This window comes from Phallusia mammillata, chromosome 3, assembly GCF_965637545.1.
Source record: "Phallusia mammillata chromosome 3, kaPhaMamm4.hap1.1, whole genome shotgun sequence".
Taxonomy (NCBI): Eukaryota; Metazoa; Chordata; class Ascidiacea; order Phlebobranchia; family Ascidiidae; genus Phallusia; species Phallusia mammillata.
This window is the reverse complement of record NC_137254.1, coordinates 10110939-10131907: the sequence shown is the minus strand read 5'-3', so window position 1 is coordinate 10131907 and position 20969 is coordinate 10110939. Positions and strand designations below refer to the sequence as shown.

At 39.3% G+C, this 20969-nt stretch overlaps 2 protein-coding genes across 3 annotated transcripts; one reads left to right on the top strand and one right to left on the bottom strand.

Moving 5' to 3' along the window:
* The first annotated feature begins 28 nt into the window (after positions 1–28).
* Positions 29–5261, top strand: LOC145218668 (transmembrane 6 superfamily member 1-like). Of its 2 annotated transcripts, XM_080086074.1 has the most exons (6): positions 29–1512; positions 1832–2482; positions 3110–3329; positions 3865–3948; positions 4367–4413; positions 4495–4557. In XM_080086074.1, exons 2-5 carry the CDS (start codon positions 1851–1853, stop codon positions 4370–4372), a joined length of 942 nt encoding a protein of 313 aa, XP_079942200.1. In that variant the 5' UTR covers positions 29–1512; positions 1832–1850; the 3' UTR covers positions 4373–4413; positions 4495–4557. The 2 variants fall into 2 exon arrangements, with proteins under 2 accessions (XP_079942200.1, XP_079942199.1); XM_080086073.1 differs by lacking the exon at positions 4367–4413 and having other exon boundaries at positions 4495–5261.
* A 3046-nt stretch (positions 5262–8307) lies between these two features.
* On the bottom strand, positions 8308–11304 carry LOC145219164 (uncharacterized). The gene has a single exon (XM_080086552.1). The coding sequence runs from the start codon at positions 11278–11280 to the stop codon at positions 8440–8442; it is 2841 nt and encodes a 946-aa protein (XP_079942678.1). The 5' UTR covers positions 11281–11304; the 3' UTR covers positions 8308–8439.
* Between the last annotated feature and the right edge of the window lie 9665 nt (positions 11305–20969).

The following is a 20969-nucleotide window of genomic DNA, read 5'->3' as shown; positions in this document are numbered from 1 at the left end:
TTTATATTTTTTTTATAAGTTTCTTTGAATTATAGTTCAAACGTATTTTTTGTTCCCTACAAAAAAAATGTGATGTCAATTCGTTATTGTTCATCTTTTCAAATAGAAACCTACATGCAATTACCTGATGCAAATACTCAATACTATTTTGTTTTTAAAAGATGATGCACTATTGTTTTCTCAAACTGCACTACAAATTGCCAAACGGTTTATTTTTTTAAACGTTGTATCACTGCTGGTTGGAAACGGTTGAAGCAATTTTACTGATTATTTTCAACTTTATTATTTACAACGTACTTGATACTGAATGTATTGTAATACCTCGAAAACAAAGTTTTGTTATATGCTGCTTATAATAATTAGTATTTCTAATTTTTACGCTGTCATTCTATGTTACTGAAGTATTGAAAAGTGCCTGGCATTTTTGAAATTGCAGATATTGAATGTTTACAAAAATACTTTTTAGTGTCGATCTGTTAACTATTTAAAGTTTAAGTAATACATGCAAAGTGCAGGCAAGTGGTTTTCGACTTAAAAAATGTTACGGGCAATTTTTGTACTACCTAGAAGCCGCGGGTCACAACGCAAATAAATAACAGAAAGTTCAGCGTAGTTGGTAAAAAAGACCTAAATCATATACAAAATGGGGCCTTTTGGGCAGTGCTGGATTAACCACTAGGCAAAGTAGGCACGTGACTTCAGGCCAGTAAAAAATCCAGGCCACTTTAAAATCAGTAGAAATGCCTACAGGCCAGCAGACCCTTAATCCGGCACTGGGCAACCCTGATTTTCGGGCCACTTATAAAATGAGCCTACAGGCTAGCAGACCCTTAATCCGGCACTGATTTTGGGGAAATAAGTGCAGCAGCCTTTAATGTCAAAATACTTATGGCTCTACACTGCAGTCTTATTTGCATGTTTTTCATGATGTTCAATTTCATCACAAGCGACAGAAATATTGTTTGCTTATGATCATCTGCCTTAATCATGTCTGCAATGTCGCAAACTGCCCTAGGTTGGGAAACACTGCTCTTTAATCTACACCTTCTCATTTTCCTAACAATTCAAAAGTTTTCTTCTGTTACATGTTTTGATTTTTGAATGCCAAACTGATATAAATTGTCGATAATTATTTGTCAGAGAAAAAATCTTTTCCGGAACTACCTTCGCAGACGCCAGACAATCACTTTTTAATGTCGTAACTACCTCCCAAACATACCGAAAAATGTACTTTAAAGGACTACGTTCTTGTTTGGAAACGTTATTTCAAGCGTGACGTTCGTTAAATGTTGATGCGCTTGATTGATTATTTTTTCGCGAAATAAAGCTTGTGACGAGTGACGACATTGAATTTCATTGTGCAAAAAATTTTGCAGAAAATATGTTACCTACGGTTACGTAGGGTAGCTGTGGAAAATTGGACCGCTTTCAAGAGAATATATTAATTTTAAGTTTATTGTATTCTTTCTGTTTCAGTAGTCAGTACTATTTAGGACCTAAACAGCATAAAAAGTGGGTAAACAAAGTGTGTTCAATAAAGTGTTACTGAAAACAGTTTAAATTCAATTTTAAAATGAACATAAATTAAATCTGAAAAGGAGAAACCTGAATAATTATCACAAAAATATGTTAAAGTAGCGAAATGGGCTCCTTTTGACTGGTAAAGTTTCGCTTTTCCGCAATTTGACCTGACAATACTGTTTTAAGTATTTTTACTTAATGGATTTCTTATTGTGAGATGCAATTTGTGTATATTTGTTTTTCCGTCACAAAATAACAACCATTTTAAATGTTTCTTGTGTTCCATTTTTTAAATTGTTCTTTTTTACAGAGATTTACACTTTGTAAAAATGTCGAATTGGTCAGGTGTAACAACAACATGCCTCATAAGCCTGATGGCATGGCCAGCTTTGAAATTACAGCAAAGATTTGCTGACCGAACAAAACCAGATATGCAAGCTTTTGGTGGATATGCTCTATTCTTCACATTTGTATTTCTCCTAAAATGGCTCCTACCAATGGACGCAAAGCCTAAAACTGATGAAAATGTGAACATTATTGGCCGTGGAGTTTTATATTACACTTGTGGCTTGTTTTCTTTTACATCAGTTATGAGTTTTATTTTCTATTTGGACAAAATGGGTTTTGTCAAGGGGTACATAGACATGTACTTAGAAAGTGGAGAAAGATATTTTAACACTTCTACTGGCACCCTTTTACTTTTATGGGATTTTATGGTCCATTTATCACTTTATATTACCATCATATACTATATTGACAACAAAAAAGATTGTCGAAATTTGGTAATATATTGGGGCTGTACTATGATGACCTCAGTATTTACCCTTCTTATTGCTGCAATGAGTGGTTCTTATGGAACTGAAATGCATTCTGGATCATGGTTAAACATTCCATATGTTACTTCATCCATCTACTTCCTCTTAAAGTTTCTGACACAACCAAGATATTTTCCTAAATACAAGTAAGTATTTTGTATGTTTAGTATAAAATTCAAATGGTGAAACATAGGGCAGTCATGAAAATTTAGCTGAAGACATTAATTGCAAAAGTTGACAGCAATTTATTTACTTAAAACAAAATGAGTAAAAAAAATCACAACCAATATTTATATTATATGCAACAATTAAAAACTTCATTTGAAACAAATAGTAGATAATAGTTCTGGACATGCAATACATCTTATGTACATTTTTTTTCTTCTTTTGGACACCAAACCAGTGTTGCATCAAACTCTGTTTCTAACTATCTCGCAGCAGGCCTTTTGCAATGTAAAAGAAAACTACAACCTTAATTTAAGGTTGCAATGTCATTTACCCCAGTAAGTTAGAGTTCTTCTGGCAATTGCGTTTGTTTTTAAAACAATCACCGTAAAAGCTCTATAAACTTGATACCTGGAAGCAATAGCTTTTATATTTACCCCACTTGATCAACATACTTTTTGCTCATAATAGCACTTGGACTAACACCATTTTTTCTAATGTATTAAAGTTTTGTGTGAAAGAGTCTACATCCTTGTAAGCATGGATTTCATGCTTAGGTAGACTTTCTTGTGTAATATATTATTTATTATATTTTTGTTTTGAAACAGAACTTATTGCAAGGACAAACCCAACCTTATTGATGTCTTTCTTGCTCTTGGCCTTGCTGTTGGATTGATCTTTAATTTTGTCAGAGGATTAAGCAGTTTAAATTCACCCTTTCCACTTGCTCAATTGTATGCATTAGAATATGAACCTTACATTCTGCATCCAACTAACTTGGGACGTGCTTGGATGCTGTTTATGCTTTTTTGTGGAAGTTTTTTACAGGTTTGTATACAAAATAGTGTCTAAGATTTCATTTTTAAACTCATAACCAAAACTTTAAGATTGCAATAACAAATTTAATACATTATTTCTCAAAATTGAATATAAATTCTGATAAATTGATTCTGGGAATCATTCCCTGTTCTATTGCCATTGTTGCAAACGATTTCCACCTTTCATATTATATATATCACAAGTTTGGGAAATGTTTATTTCCAGGCTGAAATCAGTTGACAATCTTTCGCTTTTTTAGCGAAATATATTTGTTTTTTAAAAGATTGTCAACTAATTTCAGCCTAGAAATAAACATTTCCCAAACTTTTCAAAACTGAATATTTAACAATTTTTCTTTTAAGGAAAATTAAATACAAAAGTGTGTTTCATTCACCATTTTTGAATAACTACTGTTTTAAAATCTACTTCATGTGTGCACATTTGCATCATTTATAAAGATTAAAACAAGAAAGACCATAGCAGACACATGTGTACAATGTGATTTTATTGTTTTTTAACAGGATAGTGTTGTATTCTGCTTCAGGTAGTTTTAATATTTGGACTATTCCAAACCAATGCTTCATGGATGTTAGACTGGAGTATTGTGTACACTGCTGTCACTTGTCATGTAAGTAGATGTGCACATATAGTCTGCTTTTAAAATGATTTTTTTTTTGCTTTAAATCAAAATAAAGATCAAACCAAAATGTAAGGCATGTATGGAAAGTGTATTTTGTGTGTGCCAAAGTCTCTTCTTGAGGCATTTTGGATAGATGATCTGCTGTGGAAAATATACTTTAAGCCAGTGGTTCCCAACCGGACAGGAATTCCTTCCTAGGGAGGAATTTTATGAGTTTAGGGGAGGAATTTCATAACTACATTGGAAATGTTACAGAATATTTTTGTGCATACATTATTATGTCCATTATAATTTGGACCCGGTTAACATTTGGTAAAGGATTCTGAATGGACATCCCTTATTATAAAGTCTATTTCAAATTGCTTTTAATTTTTTCTGTTATATTTGTTTTTCTTCTCATGGGGAGGAATGAATAGTTCGAAAACGGGCGAAGGGAGGAATGTAACAAAAAAGGTTGGGAACCACTGCTTTAAGCTATATGTATGTTATACATCTTTGGGGAAATGTGTTAATGTTGCATATACTTTTTTGCAGGGAGTTTATGTCCACCTAATTCCACAGTTTTGTCCCGGTGTGGAAAATATATATCATATTCCTGTTGATCATACAGCATTTGTGATTGCTGCCAACATATTTGTTCCGTTTGTTGCATTAGCAACCATGCTCCGATCGTTTTCAATTGTGGCAGATGTAAAAAAGGAAGATGATATTCAAACCTACAAAACTGACTAGGAATGTAGTGTAGTTCAGTAATAGTGTAAAAATGCCCAACCCTTGCTAAAAACTGTTTAAATCCGGCATGATTTGTAAATTTAAATCAAGCCAATTAGAAAATGAAAATTTGTTGAAACAAACCTGTGAAAAAAAATCATGTTAAAATAATCATTACACAATTCGCCTAAAAACGCAACTCCTCTTCAAAACCATCCCAATTGACCCAAAAAGCCGCACTCTTGCAACCGTGAAGGAATAATGCATTTAATAAAATGGAACTAAGTTACACATTTTGAACTTTTTTGAATCAGGTTCCCTAACGTTATTGATCGTCTTGTTGCAACTATTTTTGGTGTTTCTGTTTTTTATTATTATTATATATTTCTCATTACTTTACTTATATATGATTCATTCCTATGCTATGCATTTAAAAAAAGTGGCACATTTATACGATTTTTTACACAATCTTGCATCTTACAGTGCACCGGACCGACTGCCTTCTTTTTTTGACTTTCGTCTTATGCGGCGTATTCGCTCATTGTGTGATTCTATTAAGATGTACCTCAAATAAATACCTCGCTACGCCACACCAAGCATACGAATTTTTTTGTTTTTTCAAAAAATGCTGTAACAGTTAAGTTACCTTCGTTTTGGACAGCTCAGCCACGAGTTTGGTTTTAGAAAGCGGAGGCACCGTTCGCACCCAAAATATCACAGAAAATTTAAAGAAGTACTATAATGTTGTTTCGGCTCTGGATCAGGTCACTGCAAATCGTCTTATCGACCTGCCAGAAAGCGCCCATAAATAAGTGGCAACCAAGGCACGTTTGGTAGAAAAATTTTTTCGCATGGCGTACGGTACTATTTTTGCGTCCCAACCATTACTTATTTCGGGTTTAGGGTCGGGCCGGGACCGTCTCGCAAAATTTTGCCAAGCTCGTGCTTCAGATTTATTCGAGATAGTTTTCAATCCCCGAGGCAGGGTTGAACTACTCATTAGGCAAACAAAGCGCGTGTCATAGGTGCCTCTGTATTGGCTTTCATGCAAAGCATTAAACTTATAACTAATATTTCCAAATTCTTTTTTATAACCTAGATTGAGTGTAATTTTTGTTGTGACGCTTTCGTCTGTGCTTTGAATTTACTCTGAAGTAGCGCGTACCGAGTATAACATCCACGTGATACGACAGGGTGTATTAACCACAAGAAAAGCGTTTGATACAGACGGACGGCAGTGTAACTCGGGCAATAAATGTAGCGGTTAACAATTTCCACGCAGTCGTTCAGGCTAGCTAGGTTGGCCGGTTTACAGCCAGAAACGGTTCATCTGATCGTATTCTTACATTTTGCAGCGATCTTTGTATTTAAGCACGCTTCTCAGCAGGATTTGACGCTTTTTGTTCTCTCTCGCTGCAGAGATAAGCGTTCTGTTTCGAACCACATTAAAGCGCCACATGACGCTCTGAATAACACCGATTTTTTGACCGGTAGGGGCGCTGGACAATCCTTTTTAGCAAAAAAATAAAATTGGTCGAAAATCAACCGTTCTGACCCCTGAGGTCATTTTTAAAATATTAACCAGGCAACCCTGCGGTCGGTGCGGGTTTGCACAACTCGGATGGCTAAAGCTCTGCTCAATTCGCGCAGGCGATAACACTGGCCAACACAATTTTTGGTGTCTTTAATGTTAAAACTGATATTGACTAATTTTGGGGTGCTAATTTCAAAAATCATTACGGTTTTCTTCAATCAGGTCAACTTTTTAAGTTATTTACAAAAACAAAATTTATGACCATATTGGTTCAATGACTTTAAAATCACGCTTTTATTTGTTTGTTAAAGTTTTGTTACATTAAACACATCAATTTTCTACAGTGCAGTCGGTTTTATAGCATAAACATGTGTTCTATGCTTATGCTCTGTCTAAAAATGGTTGGTGTAGGCTAGTGGTAACTTTAAACTATACGTGTTTTATGGAGTGATTTCAGACTAGTAAAGCAAGGTGGTAAAACTAAAATTAATAGTGGCTAGGTCATCTATAAGGTGTTGCATGAATTACCAAGATGTTTTATTCTACATTACTGGTGAATACCCATAGAACACCACTAAAAAAAAAAAAAATCTGTATCAAATGTGCATATCTTGCACACTTAGACGTGACTTTGGGGGTTTAGGACAAGCAATGGGCTCCACTTACCTAATGTTGATTGGAATATTACAGTAATGGACAAAAACAGTAGAAAGATACTAACATTACTAGACATAGTACAAAACTAAGTTATTAAGCGGTCTGAAAAATTCGGAACGAAAATGAGTATAAAGCTACACTTCCCTTAAAACGTAGGGGATATAAATGATGAGAATTAAGGTTCCAACAGGATATCAGTGAAATGAAACGTGTCGGGGAAGAAGGAATAATGTGATCCTGGCTAATTACTATTGGTAAATTAAACGGGACGATATTGCTGCCAGTTTCACTATAGTGTATAGGCTACATATAACTTAGATTGTTTTTCAAACGTGGATGTACCATAACAGGAAAAGTAAACGTGATACAGATAAACCGATTGCATTTTTGAAATCAGGGCACTAGAATTAGTCAACATCAGTTTAAACATTACTGTCACCAGTAACAAACTATTTTTTTTGTTGGCCTGTGGGTCTATAGCAGGGGTGGGGAACCTGCGGCCCGCTTGCCTTTTTAATGTGGCCCGCGTCACAATTTTGTTAAGGTACAACATAAAACGTAGCATAAAAAAACAATAATAAAATGTTAGTGTACAATTGTACGTAAAATAGTAAATATATTTACTTGAAAAGACTTCGACTTTTCTACATTTGACGTCAAACTTATTAAAATTACCACACATTCAACCACTTGCTGTATTTGTGACGTAACAGTCACTCGATTGTCTCTCCTTGCAGTAACAAATCATTTGCCATGTGGTGTTAGTTTTAAATGAAGCTATAGGGTGTTCCAGAAACAATGGACAGATTTTAGTCGAATTGAGTGATAAACCTGTATGCCTTGTTTGTTGCAAACAAGTAACAGCAAAGAAAAAATCAAATCTGCAGCGATGAAATATAAAATCACTTGTGTGCTTAGGGTAATATTACACGGAATTTGAAAATAAAAAAATATTTGGCCCGCCCGAAAATGTTGTGCAATTCATGCGGCCCGCAGTACTAAGTAGGTTCCCCACCCCTGGTCTATAGGTTAACCAGCACCGATTAGATGTATTAAACGTCCAAAACGACCCCAATTACATATGTTACATAATTATTGCGTCACATGTGTTCTATGTGGCGCCCCCAGTGCTCCTTGTAAGTAGCGATACTCGACGTGGCAGGGAATGCACGTGTCAGTCGTGGTTGGTGGTGATGACGGTCAGAGGTGTTTTACCCGTCGACTTTTATATGCCCGATTTTATACTGTGAATAAACTTTGCAACAACTGTTAACTACAGGTCTAGACCGAACTGAAAAGGCGCGTTACACATATATCTGAAGGCTGCATGGCGTTTATTACACTAGATTGTTTGCGCTTCTAATGGATCAAATTGAAACTCGCAAGTGACACAATTTCATTGGTTTTTGAAATTGTGCTGGAAAATGCAATTGACCAAACAAAAATCTAAACTGCAATTGTATTTCTCAAAAATGTAACGTTTAACACAATTAGTTAATTCAGTAATTTGCAAGTGAAAAGCATTAATATACCGTGACAAACATTTACTTATTAAATTGCTACTTCAAGCATTTTAACTACAGTTCCAGGTGGACCTGGTCGGCCATCCACTTTTCCAGGGGGTCCGCTCGGGCCATCCACATTTCCAGGTGGCCCTGGTGGGCCATCCACTTTTCCAGGTGGACCTGGAGGACCATGCGCTTTTCCAGGGGTCCGGGTGGGCCATCCACATTTCCCGGTGGACCTGGTGGGCCATTTACTTTTCCAGGGGGTCCGGGTGGGCCATCTACTTTTCCAGGGGGACCTGGTGGACCATCTACTTTTCCAGGGGGTCCTGGTGGGCCATCCACTTTTCCAGGGGGTCCGGGTGGGCCATCCACTTTTCCAGGGGGTCCGGGTGGGCCATCTATTTTTCCTGGGGGACCTGGTGGGCCATCCACTTTTCCAGGGGGTCCTGCTGGGCCATCTATTTTTCCTGGGGGACCGGGTGGGCCATCCACTTTTCCAGGGGGTCCGGCTGGGCCATCCACATTTCCAAGTGGACCTGGTTCGCCCTCTACTTTTCCCGGGGGTCCTGGTGGGCCATCTACTTTTCCAGGGGGACCTGGTGGGCCATCTACTTTTCCAGGGGGTCCTGGTGGGCCATCTACTTTTCCAGGGGGTCCTGGTGGGCCATCTACTTTTCCAGGGGGACCTGATGGGCCATCCACTTTTCCAGGGGGTCCGCTCGGGCCATCCACATTTCCAGGTGGACCTGGTGGGCCATCCACTTTTCCAGGTGGTTCAGGAGTACCATACACTTTTCCCGGTGGACCTGGTGGGCCATCTACTTTTTCAGGGGGTCCTGGTGGGCCATCTACTTTTCCAGGGGGACCTGGTGGGCCATCCACTTTTCCAGGGGGTCCGGGTGGGCCATCTACTTTTGCAGGGGGACCTGGTGGGCCATCTACTTTTCCAGGGGGTCCGGGTGGGCCATCTACTTTTCCAGGGGGACCTGGTGGGCCATCCACTTTTCCAGGGGGTCCTGGTGGGCCATCTACTTTTGCAAGGGGACCTGGTGGGCCATCTACTTTTCCAGGGGGTCCGGGTGGGCCATCCACTTTTCGAGGGGGTCCGCTCGGGCCATCCAGATTTCCAGGTGGACCTGGTGGGCCATCCACTTTTCCAGGTGGACCTGGAGGACCATGCACTTTTCCAGGGGGTCCGGGTGGGCCATCCACATTACCCGGTGGACCTGGTGGGCCATCTACTTTTCCAGGGGGTCCTGGTGGGCCATCTATTTTTCCAGGGGGACCTGGAGGACCATGCACTTTTCCAGGGGGTCCGGGTGGGCCATCCACATTTGCCGGTGGACCTGGTGGGCCACCTACTTTTCCAGGGGGTCCTGGTGGGCCATCTACTTTTCCAGGGGGACCTGGTGGGCTATCCACTTTTCCAAGGGGTCCGGGTGGGCCATCCACATTTCCAGGTGGACCTGGTGGGCCATCCACTTTTCCAGGTGGACCTGGAGGACCATGCACTTTTCCAGGGGGTCCGGGTGGGCCATCCACATTTCCCGGTGGACCTGGTGGGCCATCTACTTTTCCAGGGGGACCTGGGGGACCATCCACTTTTCTAGGGGGTCCGGGTGGGCCATCCACACTTCCCGGTGGACCTGGTGGGCCATCCACTTTTCCAGGGGGCCCGGGTGGGCCATCTACTTTTCCAGGGGGACCTGGTGGGCCATCTACTTTTCCAGGGGGTCCTGGTGGGCCATCTACTTTTCCAGGGGGACCTGGTGGGCCATCCACTTTTCCAGGGGGTCCGCTCGGGCCATCCACATTTCCAGGTGGACCTGGTGGGCCATCCACTTTTCCAGGTGGACCTGGAGGACCATGCACTTTTCCAGGGGGTCCGGGTGGGCCATCCACATTTCCCGGTGGACCTGGTGGGCCATCTACTTTTCCAGGGGGTCCTGATGGGCCATCTACTTTTCCTGGGGGACCTGGTGGGCCATCTACTTTTCCAGGGGGTCCTGGTGGGCCATCTACTTTTCCAGGAGGTCCGGTTGGGCCATCTACTTTTCCAGGGGGACCTGGTGGGCCATCCACTTTTCCAGGGGGTCCGCTCGGGCCATCCACATTTCCAGGTGGACCTGGTGGGCCATCCACTTTTCCAGGTGGACCTGGAGGACCATGCACTTTTCCAGGGGGTCCGGGTGGGCCATCCACATTTCCCGGTGGACCTGGTGGGCCATCTACTTTTCCAGGGGGTCCTGGTGGGCCATCTACTTTTCCTGGGGGACCTGGGGGGCCATCTACTTTTCCAGGGGGTCCGGGTGGGCCATCTACTTTTCCAGGGGGTCCTGGTGGGCCATCTACTTTTCCAGGGGGACCTGGTGGGCCATCCACTTTTCCAGGGGGTCCGCTCGGACCATCCACATTTCCAGGTGGACCTGGTGGGCCATCCACTTTTCCAGGTGGACCTGGAGGACCATGCACTTTTCCAGGGGGTCCGGGTGGGCCATCCACATTGCCCGGTGGACCTGGAGGACCATGCACTTTTCCAGGGGGTCCTGGTGGGCCATCTACTTTTCCAGGGGGACCTGGTGGGCCATCCACATTTCCCGGTGGACCTGGTGGACCTGGTGGGCCATCTACTTTTCCAGGGGGTCCGGGTGGGCCATCGCCATTTCCAGGTGGACCTTGTGGGTCGTCTAAAGTTCCAGGTTGTCCACTTGGTGAGCTTGGGGCTTTTAAACGTTTAGGTCCACTCGGACCCAAAATCGTTGTACCTTCTTGCCCCAATTCAGTAGCACAACTAAGATTAGGAATATATTTTGCAGCATTTCCATTGTCACAGCAGCTTTTATTTTTTTGCATGTTGCATTTTTGACAAGTGCCAAAGAACACTAACATCATCAAAACAAATTGCTTCATTTTTGCCACAACTATACAGTATCACAATGCTGAAGATATAAAAAAAATATTTAATAACTAAGTTTCAAGTTTCTTTTACTGAAAACCTGATGGGGAGACTCGAGTCCGACTTAAGTAACCTTTTTCAAAGACCTTTCTTGACTCGTGTCTCAGCTGAGGAAAAGCTAGACTTGATTTGAACTGGTCTTAGTAGAGACTTGACTCGGGCTCGTTATTTCACCCACAAAAAGGATATTTTAACATGACATGTTCAGCAGCAGTTGGTTTAACCGAACAACAGCAGCAGTTTAATGTACGATGCGTAGTTAGTTTGCCAAATTTTCACGTAACGTCGTCGCTTCTGCATGCAAAAACCTTTTTCCGGTGGCATTAAGTGTTGTAGTTGCCGCCTGTTTCAAGCGAATACAGTACGTATACGCGTCAAGAACAAGTATTTACTTTACTGTACGAAAGCTCTAGCGCGTTACTCTAGCGCAGGGGTTCCCAACCTGTGGTACGTGTACCACTAGTGGTACGCGAAGGTTTCTCGGGTGGTACGGGAGTAGTTTTCTTTCTTTTTTTACAAAAACATGGATTCACAACTTTATATTTTGTTTAATAAACACAAACAAAAATCTCAATAAATTTAGTTGATGTGCTTTAGTGTTATTTTAGTAAACCAATATTATTATTCTAAATAAGATATGATTAGATCAAATTAGTTGTTCTGCAAGAAGTGGTACGAGATCGTAAAAAGATTGTGAACCCCTGCTCTAGCGCATGCAGCAAAAGTGTGAACTTTAAGTTTCTAAAAACTCTAAAGTTGACGTTCTTGCCCACGCTGTTTAATGGTTGACAATTGACGTATTTCGTTAAACTTTGAGCGGGATCGCGGTTGATGGATTATGCTCACAGTACTGAATTAGTGTTGTTTTATGGTTAACGCGTTGCAATGAACCGTTCCAAAAGAATGACTATCCTAACCATTCAAAAGTTCCAACTTCCTTTCAAGAACTTTTCAGGACTTGCCTTGGCTCGAACCCTATTTGACTTGACTTGAGACTCGACTGATAGGTCTCGTTACGCAACCCTGCCTGAATATCGTAAATTAACATGCCACAAAGATTCATAATTATCTACTGGACTATTTTCTAAAATTGTCTAAAAGTTTGCCTATACTGCATTGTTATCTAACTTGTAACGGTACGACGTATATCACGTATCATTTTAGCTGCATTTTATGTGAAACGCAAAAAAGGAGGAAAATAAATTAATTTTTAATTTTTAATGTAATTTACCGCCAAACTTTGGCGTTTTTAAGTAAACCTACACCACCTCACGAAGTCTAAAAGCAACGTAAAATTACTGTTTCGATAATAAAAAAACATTTGCAAATCTTCTACAACAAAGCATCGTTGCACATTCACTAAACATATTGCACTACAGCACTGCAGCTGTAATGGCATTATACAGCGTTCTTGCTTTCCGTTTTGACAGGATGAGTATATCATTATGCGTTTTGAAACAAGGAAACCCGCGGGATGTACCAATTTGGTCTGTACTGACTATGCCTATGTGTGGTTTTCATTGTAAAACAGCAACAGCTGGTTCTTTGAAGTAGCAAATTTTATCACTTTTGAAACAGCAAATGTTCAGCTATGACAATTTGTTATCGGTCTTATCGGTTATATATTTAGACTTGTCAAAACGGCCTTAGTACATAAATCATTGAATTTTAGTTAGTTGCAAAAAGGCAATATTCCTTTGCCAAAACGATTGAAGTTATACCGGTTCAAATAAACCATGAGTGCCAATGAAACCAATACAAAACAGCTTTCAATACTCCAAAGTTGTCCAGGTAACTGGGTAATGAATAATCTGGTCCGAAATACGTCCCGTCTGTATTTCTTGGACCTTGGTCAAGTTATTCTACGCTTTCCGTGATCAATTGTACTTTCGGTGTGTTTCTGAATAATTGCAGAAAATTTAAAAGAAGCTTACCAGAATTGTTTTTAAATCTGATTCGCTTAATTGAAGTTTAAAACTTTGATCGATACACCGATACATAGGTTTCTTTAAAAAGGGCCTGATTCGGGGCTGACCTTACACTTCGTGTCAGTATTTTTTGAATAAATTTAACTAGTTAATTAGGTAGGTTGTTGGACCAGACCTTATCTCAAACAGCCCTAAAACGCCTTGTTCAAGGCCAATTGTCTATGTTTGTGTTTGTTGTCTTGGTCTTTTCTGGTGCTTCATTGTATAGGCCTATCAATCATGTTTTCGGGCCTAAACGGGCTTCTAAAAACAAACGATTCGGGTTCGGGCCGGGATCGGGCTTCCATTTCAGGCCCGTGTACAACTTTGGTTTGGTTACATTGACGTATTTACGTGAATGGTGTCATAACGCCTGTTGACGTAGGTCAGCCACCATGCATTTTTGCGCCTCTGCTGTTCACCTCATGTTAATGTTCAAAATTTGGCTGTGGCAATTAGCTTCGACCTATACATGTATAACATAATAAAAACTTTATGGTGATATTTACTATATTTACATGAAAGTAAATTATTTAAAGCATAACTTTTTCCAGTCTGTATAGAAATAAAATATTGCCGCGCATTGTTATGAAAGTAACGAATTTCCACGTGCAAACTGGTCCCTGCAACTTATTATATATTTACTCACATAGTTTTTCTACTTGTTTAACCTGTATTAGTTTGCGTCTGCTGCGTGTATAGTATTTCTAACTCCAAAACAAATGGCGTTTTAGGAACCAAACAAAATTTTTCATGCAGGAAATGCCGATGGAACTTAATGAGCACATTCTAATTCATACGCAGGCATTTTTGCTTTACTTGCGTCTAGTTGATCCGCCACCTTGCAATTTTGGATGGTTTGATCAGGCGCTACACTGCCAAATCAGTTTTATTTTGGTAATGTTTATTATTCGCCATGAAACGCAAAGATAGACCGGCTTTATTCTGTTTTGCAACAGTTGGTAGTTTAGATTAGCGTTTCGCAAACTTTTGCATTGCGGACCGTTTTCAAAGTTAAATTTTATCGCCTTTACAAAACAGCTAGAGTTCAGCAATGATATATTATAATTTGTTACAGCACTTATCAGTTGCATATTTGGACTTTTTTGGAAATTGCATTATGTGAACCATTGATCATCCTTGGGATGCAGGGACTGCTACCAAAATGTTGCATTGCGTTCAACCTGAAAATTGTATGGACCAGTATCGAACAGCTCACGAACCGGTGCCGTCGACTAGTTTAAATTAGCGTGATTTACATTCACAAAATTGAGCCCCAAAAATCTAGCGAACCAAAGTACAGAAAGCGTCCTATTATCAATCATTGATTTGTGTCTTAAAATGTTTAGCCGGGTGTATTTAGCAAAAAGTAAATTCTATCAAAAATTACTTTATGCTACAGCCACTATTGCGGCGAACTTATAAATGACTGTGTTTTATATCGAAACCGAATGGGACTTAACAACTACAGGATCTAAACCAGGGGTTCCCAACCTTTTTGCGCTCTCGTACCACTTGGACGCTCTGTACTGCCACGCGTACCACTTCTTACAGAACAACTAATTTGATCGAATCATATTTTATTCAGAAGAATAATATCGGCCTGCTAAAATAACACTAAAGCACCACAACGAAATTTAATGCGATTTTTGTTTACTGTTCACCGATTGGTCGATGCGCGGTGTAAACTTGCAGCGCATCAAAAGTCATTTCCGGGCGCACCTAGTCGGTTACAAATTTTTGACTTGACGATCATCGTGACGGAAAATATCTGCTCACATTCCTATGCATTACTACGAAGCATATGCTACCTCTTCATACGTAACCGTTATTGAACATTTTATCCTGATCTATTTTTAGTTTACAACACTAGCATCATTCAACGCTATTTGTAGCTTACTATATCAAATAGTAGATGATATCTATCAAGAGCAATCATTTGACATAATTAATGCCCACTGTCTCACAGCATTCTACAGCATTTCAAAGCAATTGTGCTTCTTGTTGACAATTGACATAACCTATATTTTGAAGATCGTAATGATACGAAACAACAGGAATAGTTACGTAACAATAAGAAGAAACTTGGAGAATTGTTTTTGCAAACAAAACCAGATAAACAAAATATAAAGTTGTAAATCCAGGTTTTTGTGAAAAAACGGAAGCTACTCGCGTACCACCTGAAAAGCCTTCGCGTACCACAGGTTGGGAACCCCTGATCTAAACGAAATAGTTATTCCGTTATTTCGGTCATAATGTTAAACTTAACAAAGTTGCCTAAAATTTTACTTCGTCGTTTTGTATCAGCCTTACGTTGTGTGTAGATTCAGAGTTGCGTATAGCTAAAGAAAGCGTTACACTGGTGTCGTTCCGAAAGCGCAATAACCCATTACTAAGCTCTAATAGGAAATGATAGAAGCATGTTTGGATACAGTGACGTATTTGCGTAAATGATGTCACAATGTTGTTTACGTAGACATGCCACCTTGCATTTTTGCGCTCATGCTGTTCACTTTATGTTAATATATTGAAAGTTGGGGCAATTGTCTTTAACTTATATATGCATCACATAAAAATAACTTTTTGATTGTACTTGCTATAGTTATATAAGGTAAATTATTCAGAGAACAACTTTAATTTGTACAGTACAGAGATATCAAAATATTGCTACCTACTGTATTGTTGCGAGAGTAATTTCCATTTGCAAACGTGTTCTTGATGCGGACATATTTACTCGCATGTACGAAATGCTATAATGAGCACATTCTAATTAAGACAGGCATTCTTGCCTTGCTTGCATCTCGTAGACCTGCCACCTTGCACTTTTGCAAGATTTAAACGTGCGCCACACTGCCAAACCGGTGTTGTGGTAAAATGTATTTCGTCGCTGAGACGCTAGGTTGAGTTGGGTTAAATTTATTTCGCTCGGTGAAAGAAAGCATTGCAATAGCACTAAAAACAATCACCAAGCCGGAAGAAGCTGCGCAACTTTAAAACGTTATGGAGCGCAAACCAGTGAAGAGCACAATTGGTGGATAATAGCAAAACGCGCTGCGACTACGTCGTATTTTAATACATTATGTGGCTGAGGCTCGCAAGAAAGTGAGGTTGGCGCAGTGTTGGTAAGCACGACTTGGGGAGAATCGTTGGTGGGACCAGTCTAGAAGGCTATAAAAAAAACTACCCGTGTTGAGCGGATTTATTCGGTTTGCGCCTCTGGTGGTCATGGCTTTGGTTTAACCGAAGTTACTAAACAATTATATCAGCTGTTAAAATTTCCAGGACGCTTTGTTATTTTGTTTACGAGTTTCTAATTTGCTGCTTGCAAACTTTTCTCAGCAATATTGGGTTTCTTGGTCATGTGTTAGTTTTGTTTTTTTCCTTCGAACGGACACAGAATAATCCATGGCACTGTGGTTGCGAACAAAAGTGGTTTTCAATGTGTGAATTTGCAAGTATACTACAAGGGCAAAATTTAGTTCGTTCGTCGTCGGTAACAAGCGAGCTTTCTATATTCAACCCTGAGAGCTTTTCTATTCGTTGCAATGGTGTAAATAATTTTGCTTAATTTCGTTGAGATTCAATTAAAGATATATTGTGTTTTCATTACAACACATAATATGAAACTGTGTGATTAATTTCATGAACAAACGACAGGAACAATTATGGCAGCATCACAGCGTGTTTTTATGTAAAATATTAAATTTCCACGTGCAAATTTGACTGATGGAGATATATGCTCACGGGCTTTTTCTAATTGTTATACGAGTATGGGTTTGAGTCTGCGGTATGAATAGTGTTTGTAATTGTTGAATAAATGCGCTTATTATAACCATTTATTCATGCCTAAAATTAGCATAAGGGTGGCAGTTTTGTTTTGCTTTCATACAAGGTATAACTGGTGTTGTTGTGCGAGCGTATGGAAATACCCAATTGCTAAGGGCTTATAGGAAGCCGTGTCAGTCATGTTGGGACTCCATGACGTGAATGATATCACAATGCGTTTGACGTAGATCTGCTGCTTTGCATATTTGCGCATATGCTTTCACCTTATGTCAATGTTAAAAGTTTGAGTATGTCGGTTAAATTCTATTGGACTTTTATCACTTTGTGAGAGTGTTTGCAGTTATTACCCATAAATATTTTTTGGCAAAAACTTGCATATCATGTTTAGTTTACTGTGATTTGGAGTAACGGTGCCCACACACTAAAAAGTTTCGTCAAATACTTTGCAGAAATATCGGCCAAGTACTTCGAAAGCAAAATGGAAATAGACATGTGTTTGTGACGTCACAGTTCCCAATAGCTAGCAGCTTTTAGCCGGAAATTGGACATTACTTTAAAACTTAAATGTGTTCTTCATAGGCGTTTTCTTCACAGAAATATCTGGAAAATTTAAATCTGGTTCTGGAAAGAACATGTCCCCGAAAATTTTTTTTTTTTGGATTTTGTAAACTAAGTTTTTTTTGTTAACAGTTCCAACATAAAAATAATAGACATGCTGCAAATATTGTTTCTATTGTTTTTCGTCGGATGTTCGGAAGGTGAATGTCCAGGCGAGGATTTCAGTCTCGCTCCTCGACCTCACACAAGTAAGCTTAAGAAGCTTAAGTAATTTTATGGTTAGCAACACATGTTTAGTTTCCCGAAATAAACTTCTGCTTGACTTTTTAAATTTAAGTGGTTTCTGTAATAGGGTACCTAAAGGTATATAGGCCTGTAAGGTAATAAGGCCCACTGCTCATATTTGACATACGTCAAAATGCTTCCGCTGTGATCAAACTTTAATATATACGTGAACTTACAATGAATAACAAAGTTTTGGACCTGCAAGTTCTGTGTAATTGTTGTTACGATCATTCGAAATCCAAAATTGTATTTTATGACTTTAAAAACAAAAAATTGGTAGATAATTTAAGGTTTTGTTGTCGTAATGGAGACTTTTAAGGACATATCAATATGGGGTTATAGTGTAATTGCAGCATTATTCAATCTAGAAAAGAATTATATTAAAAATGTTATTAAAGTTGTGTTTATTAGCAATTGGTCGCTAGTAGGCCTCAAAATATTTCCGTATTTTCTAAAGTGTCTTTTATAGTAAAAGCGACTGGTGTGCTCAAAAATGGCTTTTGTGCATTCTTGTACAGATTAAAGACATAACAGTAATTGTTTGGAATGTGTTATTCATTTAGTTTTATTGGTGATCGACTGTCAAGTGGCTGTTTGTTTGTTTGTTGTTGTTACTACATTCAGATTGTTTGGACTTTATTTTGACCGAAACAAAGTATGAAAGAGTCTGATCGGATTCTGGGCTTTCTTAAAATGCATAAATATGTTGGGCCTAATTAACATCATAGGCATGGATTGAGGCCCAAGTATTAATTTTTTCAACTTCCATTCAACAAAAAAAATCAAAGTCTAACGGTTGTTGCAATTGACCACTACAACTATCATGCCAAAATTGGGCTGGAATTCTTAAATGGTTTTCAGTTATGCACAATAGTTTTTTAAGGGGCCTTGTTACCTGCAGGTACCTTACTTGGTATTACATTTTTACCCACAGAACATGAAAATCTGCCAGTGTGCAAGAAACCATACCGTGATTCCAACTGCGCCTGTCCTTCAATGTTCGAGTGTGATTGTCACAGATTTGATCGTTGTAATAACAAACCAGGATGTGTTGAGATGTGGGATGTAAATGATAGGTATCTCAATAACGGATGTGGTGATTGGATCGACGAATTTAGTGAGAATTGTCCTAAAGGCTGGTTTCAGTGTGACTGCTTCAACACTTCTTGCAAAGGTCGTGCTGGGTGTGTGTTGGCGAAGTTTCGATGTACTGGATGGAAAGATTGTTTGGATGGAAGTGATGAAGTTAATTGCACTAATCCAACTCATAATTTTGAATGTGATTGTTACAAAGAAAACAATTGCCGACGGGCCATTTATTGGCTTGACAAAAACAAGCAATGTAATGGAAATAATGACTGTGGCGATTGGAGTGATGAAGTTAATTGCACTTGTCCAGCACACAAGTTTGAGTGTGATTATTACAAAACAAAAAATTGCACATCCGACAGGGGTTGCATTAACATAGACTTGCAATGTAATGGATACAGTGAATGTAGTGATTGGAGTGATGAAGTTAATTGCTCCTGTCCAGCTCATAAATTTGAATGTGATTGTTACAAAACAAACAATTGCAAAAGGAGCATTGGTTGCTTTGACAAAAACAAGCAATGTAATGGAGAAAACGACTGTGGGGATTGGAGTGATGAAGTTAATTGCACTTGTCCAGCACACAAGTTTGAGCGTGATTGTTACAAAACAAAAAATTGCACATCCAACATTGGTTGCATTAACATAGACTTACAATGTAATGGATACAAACAATGTAGTGATTCGAGTAATGAAGTTAATTGCCCTTGTCTAGCTCACAAGTTTGCATGTGATTGTGTTTGCACGAAAAAATGCATTGGCATGGATGGAAGTTGTATTGACCGATCTTTGCTATGTGATGGAAATCGTGACTGTTTGGACGGTAGTGATGAGACACATTACACATGTAACTGCTCTGGATCGTATACAAGATGTCCATGTGATCCTGGTAACAAACGTTGCCCATCTACTGGAAGATGCATACCTTTGGACTGGTTGGGTGATGGCGTTAAAGATTGTTATGATGGAAGTGACGAACTTTGTTCTGTTTCCCATTTCTTTTGTCAATCTTGCTTCATCGTGAAAACAACTTGTAAAAGTGCACATATTGCCAGGCATCTTGTACGTGACAATAGATCAACAGAGTGCAATACAGTGATCGAACCATCGTGTGCTGATGACATCACGAGTTGTGAAAGCAAGTATGTAATTTGCATCTCCTCATATTGTCACATAAAGGAAGAGATTTGTCGGAAATATTTCTTTTGTGAAAGCGAAGAAATAATAGTTGGAAGTTATTTTTGCGACTCAGTTAGTAGTTGCTTTGACAATAGCGACGAAATTAATTCAGGATTTGGATTTAAATGCTCTGGATCATCGAGGCAAGGTGTTTGTGTTTTGCCTCAAATCAATGTTTTCGACTCGATAGCTCAATGTTCTGATAAATCTGATCTTTGTTTTGCCAACGGACAGTTCAAATGTTTTCAGTGCTTGGACAAAAAGTTGATCATATCACCTAAGCAGGTTTGTGACGGTATAGTGGATTGCTTTGATATGTCAGATGAGTGTTTGTGTTTAAATCAAAGTTTGTGTAATGATATAAAGGGTGCTTGTCCTGCAAATCAGATGCAATGCCATAGTAAATCTGATTGTTCGGATCAAAGCGGAAAGTTGTGCAATTCTAGCGTGCAATGTGTTGATCAAATAAACACAAAGTACTGTTTGTCTTCAAATATCCTGGAACAAACCAAATGTTTGCCAGTACACGTGAAAGGCCTCGGAATTAGGTGTGCGAGACCTACAGACAAAGTATATTGGTTTGGTTGCGAGATGGGACTTGAAGCCAAATATTGGATGGACTCTTTATGCGATGGAACAACTTTGGACTGCTTTGGTGTCTATGGTGAATTGAACTGTTCCAACATGTTTTATTGTTACGCAAATGAAGAAATCAACATAAAAAGCACTCAGATGTGCGATGGAAAAGTCGATTGTGACGACGGCTCAGATGAATTTCA